This window comes from Sinocyclocheilus rhinocerous, unplaced genomic scaffold (genome assembly GCF_001515625.1).
Source record: "Sinocyclocheilus rhinocerous isolate Xijiao unplaced genomic scaffold, SAMN03320098_v1.1 scaffold77, whole genome shotgun sequence".
Taxonomy (NCBI): domain Eukaryota; kingdom Metazoa; phylum Chordata; class Actinopteri; order Cypriniformes; family Cyprinidae; genus Sinocyclocheilus; species Sinocyclocheilus rhinocerous.
The window spans coordinates 1,731,982-1,754,952 of NW_015635045.1; the positions used below are offsets into that span (position 1 = coordinate 1,731,982).

General features: G+C 38.7%; 1 protein-coding gene across 1 annotated transcript in view; it reads right to left on the reverse strand.

Annotated features, from left to right (window-relative positions):
* Positions 1-22,971, reverse strand: part of nyap1 (neuronal tyrosine phosphorylated phosphoinositide-3-kinase adaptor 1) — a 40,175-nt gene that overhangs the window by 2,734 nt on the left and 14,470 nt on the right. Inside the window, exons 2-6 of the mRNA XM_016560630.1 lie at positions 16,041-16,287; positions 9,076-9,473; positions 5,022-6,722; positions 4,701-4,925; positions 3,278-3,381 (exon numbers count right to left, since the gene is read on the reverse strand). Coding sequence (XP_016416116.1) covers positions 3,278-3,381; positions 4,701-4,925; positions 5,022-6,722; positions 9,076-9,473; positions 16,041-16,225 — 2,613 coding nt within the window. The 5' untranslated portion in view covers positions 16,226-16,287. The remainder of the gene's footprint in view (positions 1-3,277; positions 3,382-4,700; positions 4,926-5,021; positions 6,723-9,075; positions 9,474-16,040; positions 16,288-22,971) is intronic.

Consider the following 22,971-nt stretch of genomic DNA (forward strand, 5'->3'; position numbering starts at 1 on the left):
CAAGCTGAGATGCGAGCAGCTATCGTCGGATCATCAGGATGGAATGAGAGGTAGAGTTGAGTGTCATCAGCATAGCAGGGATATGAAAAGCCATATTTCTGAATGACAGAACCTAGTGATGCCATGTAGACAGAGAAGAGAAGTGGTCCAAGAACTGAGCCCAAGTAACTACACCATCTGGTTGCAAAAAGAGAGAGATGCACTGAAGGCGATCAGTACTATTTTACTATTATTTATATACTATTACAGTATTTATTAATACTTTTTGTTAGTTTTTATTTTTATATTTCAGTTTTCAATTTAATTAGCATTTTTAAAAATAATTTTGTTATGTGCTTTTGTCATTTTTTATGTTATTTATAATTGTTTTATTATTATTTTTAAATATTTCTATTTAGATTTATTTTGTTTTTAAATTTAAGTCATTTTCTGTTTGAACTAAAACTATTTTAATTTCAGTTAGATGCCAAGGCAACATTTGATATTAAAATGATTTACTATTTAATATTAACATTTAATATTTGAATACATTTCACATACATACATTTCACCATTTACAATATTTATTTTTATTTTATATTATTTTTAAAAGACAAAAAATGTTTTTTTTTAATCACAATTCTTCTATTTTAAATTTTTTACCATCATCAAATACCGCACTGAAAGTTAGTTTCTTGTTCCGCGGCATGATGCATCTTTTTGCCAATTTTTACCAAGGTTCCGGGATTTAAAAAAAAGGATGCCAGCAGTACTTGGTTGGGCAAATACTGCTGGCATCCCATCCAACATAAAAAGAAAATTAAATCATTAAGGAGAGTCCAAAAAAGTTCTGCTCAGAAGAGCCACTTTTTAATTAATTCCTTCCCAAAATTAACTTTTGCCACACCTGTCAAAGATGGATGAATTGAGAGCAGGCCAATTACAGTGGGGTTTTTTTGTATTAAATGTAATTACTGAAAATTCTAATTCACTAAATCCTATTTAGCTCGGAGTATTACACATATGTGGAGTTCCTACAGCAAAAAAATTTACAGTAATTGATTTTAAGATTAAAATGGTTAAAAACCACAAGTCTGGGCAGTTCCATCAGCAATCACTCACGTCAGAATATAGTTCTTACAAATCAACCAAACCAATTTGTAATTGACATTTTCCACTTGGAATGTTTTTTTTTTGGGTGTGGGGGGGGCTCTGGGTGTGTGTGCTCTTTGCTATATCAAAGAACGCCACCAGATAGCGGCATAGCGCCAACTCACAGCATCCATCCCATCCCCCTGCTCTGAGAGGGAAGGTCATATCAGCTCACAGAGTCAATCTCTGTGCTACACACACGCACACAGACTGCGTCAGCATGTGAACTTTTGCCAAGAGACAACAGCACACCAGGGGAAAAGAACAGAGGCTTCTGTACGGCAGCTAACATCCAACAAGATTGAAAATGAAAGATTATTTCTTGTGTGTGCTGCCAGTTTCACTCCAGTCTGTCTATAACACAACCCACACGCCACTAGAGCTATAGGAAGTGGAACATCCCTGTCTGTTAACACGCAAAGCACGAGCTGCTTCGTATGTTTAATGCGTATCTCTCCGGATTCTCCTTGTTACTTTTCGCACTTTCAACATACTAAACTCCCAAAATGGCTGTCTGACAAACCGCTGACAGAGACAGTCAGACGGAAGAATCAAAGCCTGTCACTGGCCGACACGGAGAGACTCCGGCAGTGCCACTAGGTTTGAGTTTGATCATTCACGTAGACTGTTTGTCTGCCTACCACAGTCTGACAAAAAACACTCCTTCTTTCTGCTGCACCTGTTTTCTCCACCCATGTGCTGCATCTGTCCCCTCTCTTTTCTATTCTGTGCTGCATTTTCTCCCTTTCTCTCTCTCTCTTGCTCTCCGTCTGTCTTTGTCTCTGCTGCATTTCTGTGCCTCCCTCCCACTCTGTATTCATCCCCCTTTTTCTCTGCACTCATTGACCCTGCAGCAGAGTGCAGTGCAGCTACAGACGTGTTTGGGTGGGGATGCTGGTGACTCAATGGGCTCCGCGATTTACCTAATGACTGTCTGGAACAGCAGCCACAGGGGCACAAAACCGAACGAAATTAGTTACAGATCACCTGCCGTAACTGTCAAGCTTGGTGTCAATTACACTTACGCATGTTAACCAGTTAAACTGAATTTAATTAATTACTGCAGTATCTACACCGACTGAGGCTGAACAAGCCTGTGCGATTTCTAAGCATTTCCTGTATACTTTGAACTGAAAAGCACAATATTTAAATGCACTCTTGTCTGAGGTTTTCTCAGTGTCAGGGTGGTGTACGAGGTGAATTAAAGGTCATTGCAAAAGCATGCACAATACTATAACCAGGCCCAGTCTGAAAATGCACACTTGTTTCCCACTTTTTTGGGGGAGAATCCGCTGTAGAATTCTGTGAAATGAAGTTAAATATGGTAAAACGTCCTGTATGTTACACTGTTGCAGCATAAAATGTGTTAAATGGAGATTTTATGTGTTAAATCCATGCATTAGGTAACAGGAAAACTTGTGCCCTCTTAATCTTGAATCATGACAATTAACATCTCCTCCCCTCATAACGACACCTATTCTCTGATGACGTCTGCACCGGCGCAAGTGTGGAACAATAACTTATCCCCTCTAGCAACCTGTCACACACATGAGTCTCACACTCACAGCAATTAGCAAACGACAACAATCCAATTCCTGATGGACAAAATGAAGCCTGTCCTAAATTTTTTATAGTTTGGATAAACCACTTGATGAAAATAGGGAATGAAATATGATTATTACTTCCATTTAATGCCAACATTGGCTAATGTTAATTTCTAATTATACAAATACATTTTATACATTTCAAGCTATATAAGTTAACATTAGTTAAAGGGATGGTTCACCCAAAAATTCTGAAGTTTCTGTCTTCATTTACTCATCCTCATGTCATTCCAAACCTGTATGACTTTCTTTGTTCAGAAAAAAAGAGATTTTGAAAAATGTCTCTACCAAGAAAATCATTGTTTGAACAAAAACAGGTTAAAACATTCTTCAAAATACCTTCTTTGGTGTTCCACAGAAAAAGGGCTGCAGGTTCAAAGTAATTTCATAAGCTCAAATCTTAATGTGATCACGGTTTTACCTGGATGAATGTGTGTTTAAACAGGGCTGAGGAAACAATAACATTGCAGGTGTATAATAACTCACTGAGTGTGTGTTTATGTGAACTTAGTGACGGCTTTAGTGGTGCTGGCATGTGTTACCTGGTTGAGTGCTTCTCTGGCCTGCAGGCTGCTCTGCCTTTGAACGTCACCACCCACTTGTCTCACTCCTGATGTGGAGGAAGACCTGCCAAGGCGACCCAACTCTATGAAGGATCACAGACACACAGCCAAGTTATTGTTTTGAAAAATAAATCTCAGGACATCGAATTTTTAGTCAAATCTAAAATAATGATTGAAATAGCATGTTGCGTAGCCTAAAACAAATTCCTTTTGCTACCTTGCAGAACAGAAAGCAGAAGTAATACTGTTAAAACGTATATGACAGCAATCAGAACTGAGGAGGACATCACAAAAAAAGAATTGTGCCTGCTGATAGCATTGTTAATTTAAAGGAATTATGCAAATAGGGTAATAGAGCAAACACAGACAAAAAATTAGCGCTGGTGAGGTTTGCATGGTGCAGTTTCTTAGGTTGTGGAGGATTGTATGCAGTACACTACGATGTTTGACCTGTATGCAGGACTGCACGGCATCGTGCCACTACTGCAATCCAACTACCTAAATCAGTCTTTAAAATGCAGAAAGGGGGCTCAGCTAAAAGTTCCATCTGGATTTATAACACTTTTCACCTTCATTTGATCATCATTTGATGGATTATTGCTGCCATGATGAATAGAAGCAGCACACAAACTGTTTCTACAGATATTAATGAAATTCAGCCTGCTTTCCACCCTACTTTCCACTAATAGCGCAACATTAATTGCACCAGGCAAATAGTGCTGACGTCTGTGAATGCGTTGCATTCTACAATGAGCCTCATTTGCATTGAAAGCAGGTGTGTTTGCATTGTAAAAAATGACATTGACTTTATTTAAATGTGCATTGCACAACGTAATGCATATAGTGCTTAGTTAAGTTGGACTGCGGGTGGTATGTGAATAAAACGCATGATGTGCGCTGCAATACAGCAGTTAAAGTGGCTCAAATGTTGAGAGAATTCACTCCTGAATGTAACATGACATACAATTATATGGTTCTAAAATGTCCAGAAATGTGTGGTTCCTAATTATGACAGGTACTGCAGCTAGTTAGCTACGATAACTTATGTTAAAGGTGCAGTAGGAGATCTTGGAAAATGCTAACTTTAGCCTGATAGCACTGAAGCTAATATCGTGTGTTGCTTAATTGTGTTACATGGTCTTTGTGATTTTTTCATCATGGTTTTAGTAGGTTTAAAGTCATTTTTTTCTCCATATTTTCAAGGACATGATAGATATCTGATCATTTTGTTATAAAATGTGATGCTTTCCAAACAAATCAATGTAAATCAACTTACAGCTCATAAACTGTTCAAATCAAATGTTTTATCTCTAACCGAAACACACTTGATCTATATCCAGAGTTTTAACTACTGAGGTCATGGCAAAAAGCCTGTGCTAACGTTATTTAAATTGGATCTCACCTCCATTGCGGCACGCTGGGAAGGTTTGGCAGGGTAAGGGCAGTCCCGCTCGTATCAGTCCTCTCAAACCTGGTGGTCCATCCGCCCCAGCCAAGCTCTCGCTGTGTCTCCCTGTTGACCGCACAGGTATTCCAGAGTGTCCACCACCCCGTATGGCTCCTAGGTCATCCCTTTCTCTCCTCAATAGAGCATCTGCACTGCCATTCCACGCACCTCCGTCCTCCTCTACAAAGCATTAGAGAGAAAAACACAATTAAACATCTACGATAGAACCACAGAAAGAGAATTCACTCCATAATAATCCCTACAACCATTACTCACTCTCAGTGTTTCGGCTCCCATGACTGAATGATAATTTTCGGTGCATGGGCCAGTAAGCCTGTTCTTCTGTGAGCCCAAAGGCAGCTGCGCTCTCCCAGGGAATGAACCCGGCCTTGGCCTGCAATGCATGGGCTGCAGATCCAGTTTTAATGGGCTCCATGTGCAAGGATGGTAACTGTGAGCCCCCGCGCAGGCTATCGTAGGCGGGTGGGCGGCGGAAGCCAACCGAGGGGTAGGTCCAGAGCAGGGGGCTGTCAGAGCGGGGCGGTTTGTAAGCAGGAAGGCCATGAGAGTGCGGGGTGTGCGACCGGTGCATGCGAGAGCGAGACGGAGGGCGCTGAGCGGATGAAGAAGAGGTGGAAGGTGGCGTAGCTGCTGTGGACGATGATGGTTGACTCTGGGTTGGCGTGGTGCTTGTGCCGGTTTGAGAAGTGTGAGTGTACGTGCTTGAGGCAGGGGTATCAGAATGATTCGATGATGGCGTGCTCAGGTCTCTTTCTCGGTCACGATCCCGATCCCTCTCTCGGTCCCTTTCCCTCTCAGATTTCTCAGACTTGAGCAGGAAGCTGACAGACTTGCCCTCTTTGGGCTGTGTTTGCGTCTGGGTGAAGGACTGTCCTGAGCCCTTGCTTGATGACGACGTCTCTTTCTCAGGCTTGCGGTAATGGTGATAGTGGGAAGGCCTGTGGTGAGGGTGATGGTGATGATGGTGGTGGGAATATGGAGAGGAGGACTTTGATGATGGAGGAAGAGGAGTGGAATGACTGCGGGCTCTGAGTCCTGGTGCCGGCCCCAGCTGTCCTTCCCTCCTCTCCTTTTCTCGTTCCTTCTCAACCCCAGAGGACTCTTTGGAAGTGCTGGTGGAGCTCATGCTGGAGGAGGTGCTAGTAGATGCTGGCAGACTGGAGGCCGACTGCACACTGATTTTGGCCAAGCTGGTCTTGTGTTGAGCCCCCACCCCACTGGAGGCAGCAGCCGGCTGGGGAAATGCCAGGAGCGGAGGCTTGTGCTGGAGCAAGTTGGGGAAGGGTGCCGGGATCTTACTGGAGCTGGGCTCATGTTCAGACTTGGACCCTGGCAGCAGGAAGGGTGTGGGAGCACGGGGAGGGTGTGGTGAGGAGGAGAGGGCTTGAGGTACAGGAGTGGAGGATGCAGAAGAGCAGGATGAAGGCAGAGGAGAGGAGTGAGAGATGGAGACAGCTGCTTTAGGCTTGGATGAGGAACAGGCTGGAGAGGAGGACGAGGGGCGTGGGAGCGAAGAGGAGGTGGAGGATGAGGAGGATGAGATGATGGAGTGGTATGCTTTAGAGGACTTGATACGCTCGTGTTTGAGTGGCAAGCGGCGATGGGATTCTCGAGCTGCGTCGTCCGGTAGGGGGTACTTCATCTCTTCGTATATGGCCTCTCCTTGGTCTGAGTCAGAATCAGGCGTGGTGGCGGAGGGCGTGAGCGGGTGAGGAGTAGGGGCGCTGTGAGTCTCTCGGGTAAAGACCTGGCCAACCATTTCAATGTAAACTGGCTCGTCATCTCCCCCCTCACCCCGTGGAGAGGGTTCAGAGCTCTGGAAGGGAAGAGGTGTGGTCGGTGGCAGGACCCGAGATGGCGGGGGGTCAAAGGAGAGCTGTGTGCTTGGACTCCGTTTGGGCTTCAAGGGAGGTACCTTCCGTCCTGCCATTTCACCTGAATCAGACTTCTTAATTGCTGTTTAAAAAATAAAAGCAGACAAGAGGTGAAAAAAGAGTGACACAAAGACATAGAGAGGAAGTTTTACAGAGACCACAGGTCAGGTATATACAGCTTTCTGGTTTTTAACTTTTTAATTTATTAAAGAGTTAGTTCACCCAAAAATGAAAATTAGTCCATGTTTTACTCACCCTCAAGGCATCCTAGGTGTATATGACTTTCGTCTTTCAGACGAATCCAATCGCAGTTATATTAAAAATTGTCCTGGCTCTTCCAAGATTTATAACGGCATGGGTGGGTGGGTGTTTTTATTCAACAGTCCATCGCCTCCTGTAGCGAATCGATGCGTTTTGTAAAAAAAATATATCCATATTTAAAACGATATAAAGAGTTTTGTGTAACTTCCACTAACTGTCATACGCGCGTTCATGAGAGACTGCCTTTCTGGCGGTTGACGTAGGATGTAGGCACAGCGCATGCACGTGTGAGTCTCACGAAAACCAATGTTTGTTTACAGGAGCAAAGGAAGCAAAGTTTCCTTACTTTATTCCTTACTTTGCCAAAGGAAAACCAGTCTCCTCTTGGCTTATATCAAAATCCTAAGGATTTTTTTTTTTTTACAAATCCTCGTTTTGTGCTTCTAATTCGTGACCAGCGTTTTGTTTTGCTCTCTCTCCGTCGTGCTTCCGCATTCATCACTAATCACCGTCGCATGCGCTATGCATATGTCCTACGTCATCTGCTGGAATGGCTTCCTCCTACAACAGTTAGCAGAAGTGAGAAAAAGGTGTTTATATCGTTTTAAATACAGATATTTGTCTTACAAAAACGCATCGATTTGCTACAGGAGGCCATTATTCACCCCCCCGGAGCCATGTGATGCACATTTTAATATGGATGTGTGCACTTTATTTGACTACTTTTGGACTGTTGAACAAAAACACCTGCAAATGCCATTATAAAGCTTGAAAGAGCCAGGACAATTTTTTATATAAATCCGATTGGATTCAACTGAAAGGAGAAAGTCATTTACACCTAGGATGCCTTGAGGGTGAGTAAAGCATGGACTAATTTTCATTTTTGGGTGTACTAACCCTTTAATACATGCTCCCAGTCCTATGATTTTAATTCAACTAAAATTTTAAGATTTAGTTTGACATACTGTTTCTTACTTTTTATAACCTCTTCAAAAATAAATCAATGGATAAAATCAAGACCCACCCTACATTATTTGTTGTTGTCTGAAATAAATTTTAAGCAAACAGCTTTCAAATGACTCATCACACATAACACTAATCTGGTTGTTATTTCTGTACGTTTTAGACATTACGACAAATACATTTAAATGTATTCTGGGAAAAATGTGAAAATTTCTGTGTAAATCAATGTGAACAATTTTTCACCTACACACTGCGTTCTCCAACAGTTTTTTGTATACTGTATATAAGATATAAATACTGTATATTTAAGATACTTAGATGTTAATGTTTGCACCATATATGTATTTAACCATGTTGAATTAATTGTTCAGTCCAAATAAATTATTAAATCACAAATAACTGAGATTTCTCACTTTGTCTAAAAAAAAAGTGAGGTCTCAGTTGCTCTTTGCTACTAGGGTAAACAACACAAATGCCATTACATGTGACTTTTTTTTTTTTTTACACCTTTTCTTTTTTCAAAATGTATCAAAATAATACTTGAGCACAAAAGAAGCTGGTTTCATAAATTTCATATTATGAATAATGTAATTACCAAACCTGCAAAATAACATTCATTAAGTATTGTAATAGTCCTTCAGAATAAAGGCCAAAATTACACTACACACAGAATAATTATTTGATTTAAATCAATTACATGATAATTCAGTTAAAAACATATGAAATACTAACAAATATACTGTCAAAAAACAATGGATGCTTTAATAGTCATGAGTCATAGTCATGAATCATAAGCACTTATGCTTAAAAACAAGAGATTGGAGTTTGAGTTCAAGATTCATCATGGCAACAAATCATTTAGTTTGACACATTTAGTATCAAGTAAACACCACACTGTTGAAACTTTGCCAAACTTTTATTGTGTTTCATGTTCTATTAGTGGTAGTGGTACCATATTTTTTTTAGATGTACCCACAAATGAACTTAGAAACAAGTAAACTGTGATTAGTCATGTTACATGTGAGTCAGATGGCTCCTTATCTATACACGAAGCATTAGAGATACAGCAGGTTGTGAGAACTGCCTCTGCGCAAGAGTTATCCAAGGTCAAGAATCGTTTTTTAAAATGGATTCACATCCCTCATTTTAACATACAACTGATTTTGATGAGACTAGAACTGTGCATGTCACAAAGACTTCCGCTCACTTACCATTCCGCTTCTCTGGGTGTTTGGGTGGGTGATTGGGAGGTGGAGGTGGTGGAGTGTCAGGTGGTGCGTGAACCCCCCGGGAAGGATGCTCCTGCTGGGGTGTGGAGCTGAGACGAGTATTAGGGTGGCGTTTAGGCTTGGCTGGGGGACAACGGGAGGGATTTGACTGGTTTTGGGGGTCTGAGTCTGGATAATATCCGTTCTCAATCTCCTCTCCCTCACCGGTGCCCACAGCATGGCAGGATTGAGAGCGCGGGGCCATGGCGGCCGCACAAGAGTGAGGCGAAAGGTCCTGGGATGCTGGCATCGTCATAAATCCCATTCGGAAATGACGCCGAAATGACGCCAGATCCCGAACCTTACCAACCGTCGCGGAAGAGGCATCTTTATAATTGGAGCTATGGGAGATGGGAAGATCAGAGTATGAGAGATGTAATCAGAAATTGAGGAAAAAGGAATTATTTCTCTCTAGAGAGATTCTTTATCAGATTAGAATAATAAATTTGTTTCTCTTTGTGCTGTAGGCCTCCCACCTTCTCCTCTTTTCTCTCTCCTCATTTCTACTGATAAAGGCTCTATTAATAGCTCACAGTCAATTTCATTTTTGTCTCTACATGTTTGTACACTCTCCTCTGCTCATTTCCGAAGTTTAAATTCCCTCCTACCACTGCAAAGTCACACAGACCAATACCTACACACATAAAACACACACATCTCTCAGTTAGGATTGGGACTTTCTATCGACTTCTATTGCTTTCATACTGAGTTAATGATTTTCTACTAACCCTAAACCAAACAGACATTTTCAATACAATTTTGTTATTTAATACGTTTATTAAGCTGTTTTGTTGTGGTTCCCACAATTTAGGTAATTTCAGGTTTAACTATCCTTGTGGAGACATTTGGTTCTCACAATCTAAGCAAAACCAGACCACACACACACACACATACAAACAAGTTCAGGATGAATGATGAGAGAGGAAGCGGTTCATGCCAGCCTGCGAGAGACCCAACAGCCTCCTTCACCCTCCCATCCTTCTCTTCTCCTCTGTTGTTCTCAGCTCCCCTTCTTTCTTATGATTTCATTGTTTCTTTTTCATCTCCATTTTTTTTAAAGGGGTCATATGATGCGATTTCAAGTTTTTCTTTCTCTTTGGAGTGTTGCAAGCTGTTCGTGAATAGATAAGATCCCTAAAGTTGCAAAGACTAAAGTCTCAAACCCAAAGAGATATTCTTTATAAAAGTTAAGACTAGTCCACGCCCTCCTAAAACGCCTCGTTTAAACACGCCCCCACATGTCTATGTCACTGTATGGGAAGATTTGCATAACGCCGCCCAAATGTTCACGCAAAGAAAGAAGGCGTAACTGTGATTCTCGCTGTCACAAATGCAGACATGGTTTTATGTTTACGCGATGCAACGCAACACGTAAAAAGACAGTATAAGTAATTATAATCCGTAATTATGTCCCCACTGGATGCAACAAATGCCTCGTTTATAATGGGTTTAAATGTTCTTGTCTCGTCGCTCCGGCCGGGACACGGCATCAAAGTATGGTAAGGGTAGTAACATTTCCGTCACACGCTTGAGGTATTCGGCCAATCACAACGCACTGGATAGCTGGCCAATCAGAGCACACCTCGCTTTTCAAACCGATAAGCTTTGTAAAAATCGACGCGTTTCAGAAAGGCGGGGCATAGAGGAGAAACAATAATATACAGTATGTGGAAATTTATGTTTTTTGAACCTTAAACCGCATAAACACATTTCATTACACCAAATACACAAAATAATGTTCTATTTTAGCAACATCATATGAACCCTTTAAAGTCGGCATGAAATGAAAATCTATCTATTTTATGTTATAGATATTATTGTGAACATGTATATCCATATACTCCCATGTACAGTATGTGTTTACATTTTTTTTTTTTAATTGACCTTCTAATGTTCAATCAAAATGTCATAACTGGACCTTCTGAAGATATAACAGACCTCTCTCTGGTTACGTATGCTGGACTTCTTCAATCATTTAGTACTCTTAAACCCACCCCTGCAAGCTCACGTTTATCTGCCTTATTTTCTGGAGTGTTATGACCACATCTCAAAATCCAATAAACAACCAGTGGATAGAATCAAGTATCAACCCCACATTTTTTCTTTTTTTTTTTGATCATCTGTTACACCGAGATATACATCAAAATACAGAAGAAATATCTGCGGCTACTTCCGTTTTATCGTGACTTTTTAGAGATGGTTGATGCAAAAATTGGTTGACCTATTCCTTTAATAGTTTGCAAACATTGTTTAATCAGCTGATCTTTTGCTCTCTTGCTTTCTTTCTTCCCCCACACAAAAAAGACATTGTCCGCAGGCCGTGTTTCTCCCTTCATCCCTCTCTCTGCATCTTTCTTATTCTCCTGAATCAACTAGCATGCACTCCCCGTTTCCAAGGCAACTAGCCTGTCATTTGTTTATTGTTTGCTGATTTTTTTTTCTCTAAACACACAAACTCAGAGCACACACAAGCTAATTCAGGTGTGGCTAAGCAGCATATTGTGGGTGGTAAATAGTGGGCTGCCATCAGTACAAACACACACACACACACACACACACACACATTTAAAGGGAAATTAATCACTGATGCTGTTTTCTGGTGACAGGGTGAGTTAGGGATATTTAGAGATAGAGATGTTTTTCCATTTAACAGAACCACTATAAGGATACTGATATTACAAAGATATTGCTCTTTTTATAGCTCATGTGACTTAATGGTGCTCTCATTGATGGAAAATATCAAGTGTTTCCTAGATGTTCTTCTAATATTTCTTGGAATGAATAAAAATACACAGAAATGAGACAATGTAATACAGTATGGTAACAACAGAAAACAATATAAATAATGTGGATAGCATACTTCAAAGACCAAATTACCAGATGAGAACTGCTTGAGTTCATTTTGAAGAAAAAAAAAGCGTTGCTGGGAAGCAAGATACTTAACCAAAAGTCTCCATTCATTCCATTGCTGTCTAGGAAAAACAATTATTGCTATTAATGAGATCTCAATTGTGATTTTTTTTCTTCCTCTGATCATAAATGTCATATTAGAAATTCATGAACTTCTTCCTGTCAACTTTTAAGATGTGTAAACATTGTCTAGAGACCACTGTGTCCCCCTCCTCTGACCTTTGTGAAGGTTGATGTGCATGAGGTCCAGATGGACGAAACTCATCAATACACTGCTCAGCAGTGTGTGTGAGTGTTCATGTGTGTGTGAGTGAGTCTCTGTTGTCAGGCAGAAGGCAGAGAAGATGCTGAGCTAGTAGAGTTTGGCACACATTAACAGAAAAGAACAGCACCACAGGATATGATGCACAGGCAGGGCACACAGCGTAAGAGTTGGCCATGGCGAGCTCACAGTACAGCTGTCATCCAGATATAATTTGGACAAAAAGATCTGATAAGTCTGAACATCTCATCATAAAATCCATGCAAGGACATGCAGTTTTAGCTGCACACATAGTAAAATATTCAGAATAAACTACTGGACTGAATTAGTTTGTCTTATTGTGTGATGTTTATTTTAGTTTTCTACACCAGATCAGTGTGTTAACTACATATGTGTCAGTTCTTCACCCGATTACGGTGCTCTGCTGTTCAGAGGTTTGGGGTCGGTAAGATTTTTAAATGCTTTTAAAGAAGTCTCTTATCTTCACCAAGGCTGCTTTTATTTAATCAAAATTACAGTAAAGACAGTAATATTGTAAGATGTTATTACTATTTAAAATAATTGTTTTCTAATTTAATAAATATGAATATACAGCAGCCATTACTCCAGTCTTCGGTGTCACATGATCCTTCAGAAATCATTCTGTTAATTTGCTTCTCATGAAGTTTTTCTTATTATAAATGTTGAAAACATTTATGCTTGCTGCTTAATGTTTTTGTGGAAACTGTGATACATTTTTCATTTATTTGAAATGTCTTGTAACATTGTAATTGTAATTCATCCTTGAATAAACAAATCTATCTATCTATCTATCGATCGATCGATCTTATTAATTTGTTAATTTTATATTAATTTATAACCTACTTACCCAAAACGTTTGAATGGTAGTGTATACTAAATCAATAAATTGTATGCTAATCTATGCAGAAAACATGCTATGGTTTGTTACCCCATTTGTGCAAAAAAAGTTTGAAAGAAAATCTGTGCCTGAAAGCAAAATGAGAGGGAACAGACTGCGAGTCATAGGTTTGCTCTCATAGCTGAGGATTTCAGGTTGTTCGGTTTCATTTGACACGATTATTCACATGGCAGAATGCAAGCTAAAAGTTACAGGGAACTGAAGCAATTCATGTCTGCTCTATTTCTGTTGTTTTGCTTTAGGCTGCACAACATGTGGCTCTTACATGGCTTTATCTGAGTCTCGAGTTTAAAGGCACATTAGTGTGCAGAATCAGTTTACTAACATGCTAAGTGACTCACTTGATTCATTCGTTGCCACTCAAGATTGACAGCAAGATGTAGGAAAAGAGAGATGGGAAACAGGGAGATATGGATAAATGAATGAGAATCATCTGCATTCAGCAGCAGAGAGGAGGAGGATGGAGGGATTGAGTGGGAGGACGAGAGAGGAAGTGGACAGATCCTCCAGACAGAGAGCGAGCATGTGTGGGTGACCTCTTGTGTATCTCTTTACGTCTGTGAAGGGGAAAGAAAGAGGTGGAAGGAGCCGAGATAACTGCTTAAAGATATTGTGCATGTATAAAAGCAAGTTTGATGTGACAGCACATGTATGTCTGCGTGTGAGCAGTTTATACAAAGGCGGATAAAAGCAGCATGTCTGTCTGAGCTCAGGATGTGTTCAGGGTTCTGCGTGTGTCATGAATGTAGAACACAGAGCAGATGAAAAGCGCTTTGATGTCCATTTGCACAGGTGTCAGAGACAATCATCTAAATGCATTCTCCTCTTCATCCAGAAACACTGAGATGGAGAGAGAGAGTGTGTAATGCAAAGAGGCATAAAGGTTGCAATCAATCCTGTCCAGCTGAGAGGAATTGCAGAAGGAAAAAAGCTCTCAAAAGATCACAGCTGAAGATGTAAACAAAGCATTGCAGAATATGGTAATATACAGACTTGCATATAAGGTGTCTCAAAAAGAAGAAGAAATGTGGATTTGGTACAAGGAATTAGAGTGAAACATGATGCTACAGACATACAGGTTTACTTAGATAAATAGTAATACTTCATAGACATTTTATTAATTTATTTATTTATCCTCTTTTTTTTTTTCAAATGAGGACGTCGCCAAAAGGAGATTTTGTCAGATTTAGCTGGCTTTTGGTACTAATTTGTCCCCAGAATAATGTTAAGCAGGGACAGAGAATACATAGAAAACAAAAAAAGGAATATTTTTCTTTAGGATGCACGATATTGATACCATATCAGTTAAATATTAGATATTAGATATTTTAAGTTGCTGTAATCAAATGACATTGCTTTTAGGAGCGATATGAAGAGATTTTAAGTTATCGGTATCGGCCGATAATTGTATATTTTATTGTTCATGCTCACTTCCTCAAATTTTAACATTTTAATTACCATTCTGATCATCTATTGCTCACTTAAACTTAACTTTACAGTTTAAATTAAAAACACTACAGACTTGAATATAAGGTGTCTCAAAAAGAAGAAGAAATGTGGATTTGGTACAAGGAATTAGAGTGAAACATGATGCTACAGACATACAGGTTTACTTAGATAAATAGTAATACTTCATAGACATTTTATTAATTAATTAATTTATCCTCTTTTTTTTTTCAAATGAGGACGTCGCCAAAAGGAGATTTTGTCAGATTTAGCTGGCTTTTGGTACAAATTTGTCCCCAGAATAATGTTAAGCAGGGACAGAGAATACATAGAAAACAAAAAAAGGAATATTTTTCTTTCGGATGCACGATATTGATACCATATCAGTTAAATATTAGATATTAGATATTTTAAGTTGCTGTAATCAAATGACATTGCTTTTAGGAGCGATATGAAGAGATTTTAAGTTATCGGTATCGGCCGATAATTGTATATTTTATTGTTCATGCTCACTTCCTCAAATTTTAACATTTTAATTACCATTCTGATCATCTATTGCTCACTTAAACTTAACTTTACAGTTTAAATTAAAAACACTAATAATTTAATAATTCTATTAAATCTTGAGTGAATCTCAAAATCAATATTTATTTTTTATAAATTTTGATGCCTAAATTCACTTGTAGCATTTACAAGTCTTTTTTACTGTTTTATTAAGACAAAATAGTATAGAAAGCCATTTGGTGTTATCAGCATTTGTTGGTTATTGGCCACACGATGAAAGTGTTGTTTTCTATTAATGACAATCAAATTGTATATATATATTTTAACAATAAACAAAAAAGTAACTTATTTATGATTAAAGTAAATGAATTAAAAATAAAACTCTGAATAAACTGATATGGATAACTGCATTTATTTGTAAGATAATTAGACAAAGAATTCTGTTTTCAAACGCTCCAGCTGTTTTTGCAGATTGTGTTGCAATTTATCTTGCTCTCTCTCACTCTATCCAGTATTTCTGTGTCTCAGGTGGAAAGAAGATTGGGATACTTTGCATAAAATATGAAAGACAAATGTCTCTATTTCAGAGTTAAGACTACTCTTAATCGTGTCATATTCATCCATCTCGCTCCCACTCTCTCTTCTCCTTTATAATCTTATTCATTTTACTCTTCTCCTTCAGTTTCACCTTTTTCTCACCTTCCTTCCAGAGTTAGGATTTCACTAATCTTTCCCTTGCTCCCTTCTTTCCTTTACCTTTCATTTAAGCTCTGGAAGGCATCTCCGTAACCCCTTCTATCCTTCTCTCTCCTCACAAATTCCTTCAGTCTCCTACAGCAAGCTCACAGATTTCCTTCTTTCTTTTACCTTTTCTTGCCCTCCTGATCTCTGTGCCTCCAGTCCAGTCGACTTTTTCGGTACAAAAGGTTCATGTCGCCACGGGGATGCTCCTCCTTACAGCCAATAACAGCACAGTGCAGCCACTGGCCCCGCCTCTCTAAGTCACGCAGGAAATTCTCCACCGCCACATCCTGGGCGGAGCCAGAGCTCATGGTATAGAGGACCAATTAGGAGCAGGGGGAGGGATTTCAAAGCTTTCCCCCGTCCCAGTTACCTGTAAAAGAGTGAAATGCAGGCACTTGGTTAGTAGTTTGCATTTTCAATAGTATGCAAATTCATTCCATTCTGATAACATAAAATCCCAACCGTCCAAACTGAACGGAAACAGTTAACACAGCACAGACACTTCACGAAAGTGCTTTACTCAGCGTTCTCTACACCTATACTCTGCATTTCCTAGAGCTGTTCATGTTGTTCTTTTTTGATGTGGAAAAGGGAAGACAGTTTGGACTAAGAGTCCATAATAGAGGCTCTAATGCACAAGTCCCTTCTCCCCCTGGACAAAAAAAAAAAATCACCTTAGACTGGCAGAGATAGAGGTAAGCAGCTGTTTACATTCCCTTATGATCATAAGTAGGATTACAAGCACATTTCCATAAAAAAATTCATTAGGACTTTCATTTTTTATTGCTTTATAGAAGGTTCAGAGCTCCCACAATTTTTGAACAAACAATTTATAATACTGACCTTTCTAGTAGTTTGTGATTGCTAAAATCTAACTAAAAATAAAAACTAACTAAAATGTAAAAATGATTGCGATTTGTTACTTAAACTACTGAAAATAATTTTTGTTAACTGACATTTTTGTTAAAAAACAACTTTAGAAAATTAGAAATGTTGCCTTGGCAACTAACTGAAATAAAATAAGTTGAAGTACTAAAATTATTAAAACTGAAATATTAAAAGCTAAAATAAATATTTAAAAAACTATATAAAACTGACAAAAGCACATGACAAAATTACTAAAATTTGAACTAAAATTAAAATAAAACCTGAAATTTATTAAAAACTAATGTCAAAATATTAATACTCTACCAGAATATAATACTAAAATAACACTTATTCTCTCACAAATGAGACTTCTATACTACACAAACCATGTCTATACAAACGACAGATGAATCTGTGCCAATATAGAGTTAATTTTCACATTCATATATCACAATATATGATTGCTTGCACTTCTCAGTATATATATATATTCAATTCAATTCAAGTTTATTTGTATAGCGCTTTTCACGATACAAATCGTTGCAAAGCAGCTTTACAGCAAATTAAGTTTCTACAATATTTAGTGGTAGCTTATCAGTGGTGACTGTCAGTTAATGTACATGTGGCAGAAATGTACGGAAAAATCAATTAAAGACATAATGTGAAAAGTATTTTAAGATGATAAGAGAATATAACACAGTGTTTCCCAGCTGGTGGGTTGCAGGTCTGTTGTAAAAAAAAAGATATAAAATATATTTTAAAAAAATATATATATAAAATAACGGCATTTAGAGGCTTTTGCATCTGAACTCTTCATATATATGAAGAGTTCAGATGCAAAAGCCTCTAAATGCCGTTATTTTATATATATATTTTTTTAAAATATATTTTATATCTTTTTTTTTACAACAGACCTGCAACCCACCAGCTGGGAAACACTGTGTTATATTCTCTTATCATCTTAAAATACTTTTCACACTTTCGCCCTCAGATCTGTCTTGCACATTTACACATCACACATGTAGTATAAAAGGAAGGAAAGTTCTTAAGTTGTGACCTGAAATCATCACAACTGCACTTTTATTCTCGTCTTCATCACAGTGGCCTGTAAAGGGCATGTACCTTCTCTCTCTCTCTATCTTTGAGAGGAAGATCTGAGTAAGTATGAGTGGCTCAGCTGGCCGCAGGCCCCCGGGCTGCCCCGGCTGTGCCTGTGTAAATCTGCAGTCTGTAATGCAGCCTGTCACATGTAGTACACAGACATTCTGGCAGGAGAGAGAACAAGCTAGCAAGAGAAGAAGAGAGAGAGTAAGCGAGCACGTTCGAGCTGCTTGTTGTGGGGCAGATATTGTACAGAGTGCTCAGAGTTTGAGCACCGGCTACTACGAGAGAGTTCTGATTGGCTAAAAAGGATACAGCTGTCAACTGCTGTGCTTTTCCAGTGTTTTTCCAGCACAGAGAGAAAGAGAAAGCTCAGGAAAGGGAGAGAGATAGGGAATAAGAGAGATAGAGAGCAATGACGAAAAGAAGGTGAGTGGGTTAGCTGAGTATGTTGCTGAATGTGCAGATATGTGTACGTTGAGTGCATCAGCAGTATTGCTATGTAACGGGAATATAGCTGGACTCCAATGTTTTCACACAGTTTTGGCGTCCTATAGACAACAAACACATTTCATATACACACAAACACATCACATAATGATTCATGTGCATCCAGGCACCCACTTATGCAGTCATGCATCACTAACCAGTTCATAAAGTCACGCACAACCAAAGGTAGTTTATTTGGAATGCACATGCAGTTTTATTTCCAGTCTTTGCCCAACTCACAGAAGAGCTATGAATGAATATATGAAAAATAAATGAATTTATATAATTACTCATTAAACCCATGCCTGCAAGTTAAACTTCATAGTAAACTGGGTCAGATCTTACAGTAGAAGGGAGCTAGAGATGAATATGGAGCAATACAGAGTGTCATAGATGTATATGGCTTATATAATATATGACACAAACTTTTTATCCACGACAACATAAACTGCATTACATTGACACTTTACCAACTGAGTTACTGATACATGAGAGACAAAACAGAAAAACTGATCAAACTGACCAAACAAAGACATTGTACCAACACACTGATGGAAACAGATTCTGGTGAAAGTTTTAGCAGAACATATTCATATAATTCTGCCACTAAAAAATGATAGATAAACAGCTTATTTCAGCATTTCTGTGTCAACGATTTCTGTTAGTCGAGTTTCCAAAGTCATTCACCACTACTTACTGTATATGGGTATCCAATCCTGCTCCTGAAGGTTTAAAGTGATCCTGAAGTCCTTGATTTAGCTGGTTCAGGTGTGTTTAATTGGGACTAGAGCTAAACTCTGCTGGAAGGTAGCTTTTAGAAGCAGGATTAGACAAACCCTTGGCTTTTACATTCTGACGTAGAACGTCCATCTTTCTTAGTTCATCGTCTGTATATTCTGGTTCAAATAAATAAGGCTGGGCAAAAAATTTCAAGTCATCCTCTTTGTCGAAATCTGTCGAAATACAAAAAAGACTGTTTTATGTACAGTGTGTCTGCTTGTAAACAAGGCGCAGCGCATCCGGGTTCTACATCAGAATGCTGGCTCCTGCGTCAGCAGAACCACACGCATGCTTTGTGGTACTCTTGTGAATGCGTGGTGAAGACGGAATATGGAAGAGAAGAAATTGCTGAATAAAGTTGTTATTTTTGTTTTCTTTGCACACAAGAAGTATTCTCCTAGCTTCATATAATTATGGTTGAACCACTGATGTCACATGGACTATTTTAATGATGTCCTTATTACCTTTCTGGGTCTTGAACGTGGTAATTGCATTGCTGTCTATGGAGGGTCAGAAAGCTCTCAGAAAAAAAAAATCTTAATTTGTGTTCTGAAGATGAACGAAGGTCTTACGTGTTTGGAACGGCATGCGGGTGAGTAATTAATGACAAAATTTTCATTTTTGTGTAAGCTATCCATTTAATGCTCTCAGGCCTGGGCTTAAGGGGGCCTGGGCTGGATCACAGGGAATTAAAATCTCATTGCAAGACAAGACAGCAGCAAAAGACAACAACAAAGACACAACAAATCAGTTAACTACAAATAAATAAATGAAAAAATAAAACAAAGGACAAAATGACCAGTAACCATTACAGAAACAACTGCAAATCCATTTTCCAAAAGAGCTGCCCTCAGCGTCTTTTAGAAGTGCTATAAATAAATGTATTTAGTGACAAAAGCAAGGACAGTTTTAAGGTTTTCCTGTATTGTTGTTGGGCATTAAACTTTAAAGGAGACATATTATGCCCCTTTTTACAATATGTAATATAAGTCTCTGGTGTCCCCAGAATGTGTTTGTGAAGTTTCAGCTCAAAATACTCCACAGATAATTTATTATATCATTTTGAAAATGCCTATTTTGAGTGGAAGCAGAAACACGCTGTTATCAGACGCGCTCGTTTTTTCAGACGCTTGCAGAAAAAGGCTTACCAAAACAAAGTTACTGGGTTCATCTTTTTCACGGTTCCTTGGTTGGTAGATGCACTTGGGACCTGATTATAGCTCTTAAAACCTGGAAAAGGATTTTCATGATATGTCACCTTTAAGTCTTTTTCCCTACTTCTATCCGAACATGTGGAACAGTCAAAGGTACAGAGCATATAAAGTGTAATGGTGCGTTTGATAGCCACAACCGGTATAAAATGAAAAGCACTATGAAAAAGACCATCTAGCTTTTTAAAAAGTTGTTCATGTATAGCATGTTAATCACTTCCCCTGTAGACTTCAGGACATACACCTTTGTCCATACAGTATTTCTCCAGAATTTCTGTCACCACAAATCAGTAAACACATGAATGAACAGTTCAGTCTGTAATATATGTAATTTTTCCACCTCCTCATCTTCCTCCATCCACCCCCACACCCTCCTGCCTCCACACTCACTGCTGAAACAAACACAAAGGCAAAGAGAAACACTCTGAAAGTGGCCATCATTTGCAACTCCACCAGCACTAACACCCACTGCATGGTTCAGTCATCTACCCCACAGATGACTCTCTCAGATGAGAACATATTCTACTTCTTCTGGAGGTTTTGAAACTGTCAATCACACACTTCTGATCTCCAGGCTGTAATATCTTGTTCTGCCTGAACATAAAGTTCTCTGTGAATAATGGGAACTTATTCTGTTTCTGTTCTATTCTGTTCACTCTAGACGCTAAGCACTTGAATAACATAGGGATCAATGCCTTCTTTTTTTGCTTCCAAACCAGATTACTGTCCTCCACTCACTGCTATGCTGATGACTCAATTCTCCTCATCCCAAGGTCCATATGTATCTGCAACCTCAGAATCTCAATCTATCTACGTTTCCATTTGTTAACACTTCTTAACATCAAATAACAATGAAAAATATTTCTAAAATGTATCAATCTTGGTTTATGTTAATCCCAACATTTACTAATACATTATTAAAATCTAAAATTGTATCTGTTTATATTTTTTAATGGATCTGAGCTAACAAAAACTAACAATGAACAGTAGTATTTTTATTAACCAATGTTAAAGATGAATAAGTACTGTAACAAATATATTGCATACTGTTAGTTAATATTGTTTATGCATTATAGCTTAACTAAAGGATTTATCTTTCTATTATTTTTTATTTTTTAGCAACCTCAACCTCAAGCTCAGTCTCAACCAACCTGAAGAAATTTTCTGTCCCAGTACTTATTGTTAACATGATTTCTGTGCTCTATTGTGTGTCCCTTTATGTAGAAAGCATCTGCTAACAACATCAATCTAAATGCAAATAGATAAACAAACTCAAGATAAAGAAAATGTGACAGTCTTGTCAATGGCTTTGCTGTCCCCTTTTCACATTCTACATTACAGCTCTCTTACATCTGAGTGTGAACTCTTGAACCATAAATTTATGCCAAAGGCCTACCCAACACAAGGACTGTCATACATAATCATATCATGTATTGATCAGTGCGCTTGCTCGTGTAGCACACATGAGAGCTGCGGAGGGCGAAGACAGGTTTATTTTAGCGTCTAATAGAGATACTTGAACATGGGAATCAATGAAGGCTACCCTAGGCTATAACTATGGTAAGACAGACAGATAATCAAGAGAGTTGTGGAAGTGTGGATATTGTTTTACCTGGTGGGATTACATGAACATACTCCCATCCAAGTTTTTCCTCACAAACCCAACTCCAGGACTGATGCCACACTAAGCAAAGATCAATAATCTCCGCAACACGGAATAAGACACTATACAGAACACAGAACCTGAGAAAACACAGATACGGTTACTTTACTAAAAACAGAGGCTATTACAAACAAAGCATCCCAGATACAATTTCAAACTGTGCAGAAAGTGACAGAGTCTAATACTGTAACTGATCCTAATCACAAAAGCGTAATTCAGCATAAACATACTGTTTTTAGCATTATTAAAGACACATTTACATATTTCTTCAAGCATATTTCATTACAACAACATAAATAGTAAGACATGTTATTGATGCCAATCCCATCTGCATACTCTACTAGTTAGTTTACAATTTACAGTATAACGTGGAATGTCACGGAATTTGCAGAATTTTGGATGGATAAATCAATAGTAGGTCAGTACAGATAAATCAATATGTGATGTCTGTTAATATTAAGCAGCAAAAGGACTATTTAAATATGGATCCTGTTCTGCGTGTCTCTGTGTGAATGAATGGCGCAGACGCGCGGTTTCATTTACTACACACATACTGAAGCACGCTTGTTCGCGGTGTTTTCAGCCTCTGCCGCCTCAATATATGACAGGGCTCGCAAATTTTCAAAATCGCTGGTAGCCCTTCGGGCAGACATTCTTCAGATTTTGGTAGCCCAAAATGAAGTTTAGTAGCCCGAATAAAAAAAAAAAAAGACATTGGCTGAACTTCACTGCGGACAAATCAGCATGATTAAAAACTTCAGTGATCGCTTTTTTTCTTCAAATAACAAGTCAAGAGAGTAGGGGTGCAACGGATCACAAAACCCACGGCTCGGATCATATTGCATTATCATATCAGATTTTGAGTAACAGATCGGATCATTTTGCAGATGATCTTTGCAGATGATAATGATCTTTATTATTTAAATAACAGAAAACTTTGATA